The 3,576-nt window shown below is 37.4% G+C and overlaps 1 protein-coding gene across 1 annotated transcript in view; it reads right to left on the reverse strand.

Moving 5' to 3' along the window:
• TTC13 (tetratricopeptide repeat domain 13) overlaps nt 1-3,576 on the reverse strand; it is a 39,179-nt gene that overhangs the window by 13,468 nt on the left and 22,135 nt on the right. Inside the window, exon 15 of the mRNA XM_009329240.1 lies at nt 3,213-3,305. Within this exon, the coding sequence (XP_009327515.1) occupies nt 3,213-3,305 (93 nt within the window). The remainder of the gene's footprint in view (nt 1-3,212; nt 3,306-3,576) is intronic.

Genomic DNA, 3,576 nt, shown 5'->3' on the forward strand with positions numbered 1-3,576 from the left:
TTCATATACATAATTTGCCCTTGTTGTACGTCCCATCATTTTCCATCTGTATAAAAAAAAATATCTGTACAACAGGCAGAAGCGTGTCAGTATAATGAACTGGATTTTCCTTCAGTGGCATCTTGGAAAATACATCCAAACCAGACCTATCATTCGATAAGGCCATCAGGAAGCAGTGGTACCAAGAAAAGACTTTTGGTGGGTGGTTAGAAGTGATGTGTGTTTATTCCCAGTCTTTCTCCTTGTTTAATAAACACTACCACCAAGAATTCAAAAGTAGCAGTGTTCCAGAGAGTGTCTTCATTTTTTTTTTAATAAAAACATTGAGTATATGATTAATGTTTAGCCGATCCCAAATCCTTGTTTTGCCTACGAAAATAACTTAAGCTTTCAAAAACATTTTCTCTACTTTAAAGGAAACTTGTCAGCTTTGATCATTTAAGCCAGAAAGGAGATAAGCCAAAGTCACACTTGTCTGCAGACCCATGAAGAAGTAGTGACAGCTGATATACTTGCATCTTGAGAACGTTAAGATCTGGAAGCCTATCAAACATTGTGAAGTGCAAGATGTTTCATATACAGCTTTAACAAAAGGTCCCCAAATTGACTGAAAACAAACAAAAAGAGTTTTTGTTTTCTGACACTCTCCAAACATTTTGCCACTCTGGAAAAGAATCTTTAATTCAGCAGTCACTGAATGCTAGTGCCTCCATGCCAAGACTCATTTGACAGGAATCACTGAACAATAATGGACTTTAAATGCAAAGAACTGAGTAAAGAAAAAGATTATGTTAACAGATAGCTAATCCAAATATTTTTGCACACAGAAATTACCTGTGTACAATTGAGACCAAACAAAACCTAGAGACAGCTTGAGCTCATCACAACTAGATCTGTTACGAATACTAAAAGAACACCCAGCTGCTATTGTTACACTTCTCATTTGACTGAACAGCTTATAACTTTGTACACTTAATAACCTACCGTTACACCTGGTTTTCAGGTAGCCATGCTATAGAAAGAATTCAGCCTTAGTCATACAGTTATGAGAATAACTTTCAAACCATAAGCCAAATATAAAGCAATGTATGTCTTCCTGAAAAATAGTCAAAAGACCATAAAGTGATCCCAATTATCAACAAAAAGGTGTTAGCTCTGTAGCCTATCAATATCTTCAGTCAGCAGCCATTTTACAGTTGAGTAATGCAAGGAGGAGATTATACAGATCTGTATAATCCATTAAGAGTAAGCTGTCATTTAGAAATCATAATGGACTAGAACATGCTTCAAAAGTAAAATGAAATAAATTTTAAAAACCTATTACCACTTAATATATTAATTCCTTTTATCCCTCACTTCTTGTGAAATCATCAGGAGGGAATCCAAAAGCAGAAACAAATCACTACGGAAAACTGACCAGTGAAAGCAGCTGTTACTTGGGATGCAGAATGATCAAACAAGTACATTTTTTCAGATGTACTTGTTCCAGAATCAAAAAGGATGCAATCACCATGCAGTACTAAAGTGTGATCAACTCCTAAGGCAGCGGTATTTAGGCTGCTTCAAATCTATTGTTCCTTCCAAAAAAGTGCCAAATCAATAGTTTTCAGAGAACCACTACTTAGCTATCAAAAAAGCACGACCAATATGCTGATGAGATGCCCAAAAGTCAAGGCTGAGCCAAAAACAAAAGGTTAGAATTAGATTCACTGTGGGCCTACCATTCTGAATGTTCAAGAAGCTTATTTCAGATTTCTATGAAATCACCAAAACAGCTGGAACAGTAAATCATGAGTTTTGCTAGCATTCTCTGATAAGAGGAAACAAGTAAAGTACTTTGGCCAGTGAAAAACAGAGTTGCTGACACAGAGATCCTGTACAGGGACACATTTCCCCACATTAAACGTCCAGTGTTATTTTCAGCATGGTAATCAAGTGCTCTTACATGAATGCCCTTCTGCCAGCACAGGTCACCTAGAAATTAAGCTTTTACTCTCCCATTTAAAGTAAAACCAGGAAGAAACAGATGAAGTATGGAATGCATCCTTGTCTCAAAATACAGATGGTTGTGGTTTCTGCATCGTACGTGTGAGAAGAGAGAAATGCAGCAACAGCAAAGATGGACAGAGCTTGGAGCCCGAACGTAACGCTCGGCTTGAGGGAAGACAGAAGCCTGAGCATAAGACTGTTCAAGAAGCCGCAATCCTGCAAGGCAACTACTGACCTGCACTGGCGTTTAACACTACATTGTAACCGCTCCCTAAAGTAAAGCGGAGGCTGCCAGGGTCCATTCCCTGGAGCGGAAGGAAAAGCGTGGACAAATTCTCATTTGCTTCTGTATGTGAACATTAGAATATCACTGTTTTTCTCTGCCTGAAATAATTCTTGAGAAGGCTTTGCTTCCCTTATCCTCCTTTTTCCACACAGCTTTTCAAAAAGAAAGAGAGAGATATAAAAGCAGAATGACAGATTAAAGATTCAATACTTCCCGGGGGTGGGGATAAGATGAAACCTGGCTACATATTTACTTACACAAACACACTCTGCTCCTGTGATTGACAGTGATGTTGTCACATTGAATCTCTCACACTTCTACCACTTCATGGGAGGTAGCACTGTCGTGACTGCAATACTGAGCCTTGCAGCATGGGAGAAGATGGAACGTACAACAGTGGTTGAATCTTTTAAATTTTACCTTTGTTTGAAAGTGCAACTGTTACCTTTCACAGGTTACTTATTTTGTCATTTTTGCTTTACTTTGGCCTGCTCTGAAACAACTAAAAGAACTATGTTTTTCCTCTCTGTTGTAAATTGGTATTAAAGCTAATAGAACAGCACTGTTTCATTACTGCTGCCACTATCTTTGAGAAGCAGCATTTGCAAAAATTACAACTGTGACTAATTTTTACATTTAAGGTAATTTGGGAATTAAAAACAGCACATAAAAATATGTGTTTTCTGGATCCTAGTTAGATCTCGCTATAACTCACAGTTGTACAATTGAAATTCAGGAAAAAGAGCAAATGTCATGAGGGAAAATTTGAGGTGCACAAAACCTAAATGTTCCATTAGAAAATATAAAATAAATATTAAAGCAAAACAATAAGCACATTTACATTCAACGCTGTAATACGCTGTTTCATGAACAGCCCCCAAGTTTTGGTACAAGCCCTTAGTGTGTGTGGGAAAGCTGTTTGGTAAAACTCTCATACCTGATTAAGTTAATGTGATTATTGAAACCTCTGCTAAGGCTTCGGGCAGGCATTTGGTCCAACCAAAGCACAGGCTGGTCAGGGTCAGCTATCCTACAAAGACAAAGGACACGAGTATTGGCACGTTTCACTCCATGTAATATTTTTAATTGAGCTTTGCTCACACACAGAATGATTTTAGGCAAAATCTAGAATTCAGAGATCACAAAAAAAGAACTTTTTATTGAAATGCATGTATGATTTTCATAAGAAAAAAAAGAACTCATAAGCATTTTATGTTGCTGGAATTTGAAACTGTTAGTTTTTGTTAGCCTATGCTGCAATGTATCCTATGTTCTTTCACAGCTTTGCCTCAACCAGAAAA

The sequence above is a fragment of the Pygoscelis adeliae genome, unplaced genomic scaffold (assembly GCF_000699105.1).
Source record: "Pygoscelis adeliae isolate BGI_AS28 unplaced genomic scaffold, ASM69910v1 Scaffold77, whole genome shotgun sequence".
Lineage (NCBI taxonomy): Eukaryota > Metazoa > Chordata > Aves > Sphenisciformes > Spheniscidae > Pygoscelis > Pygoscelis adeliae.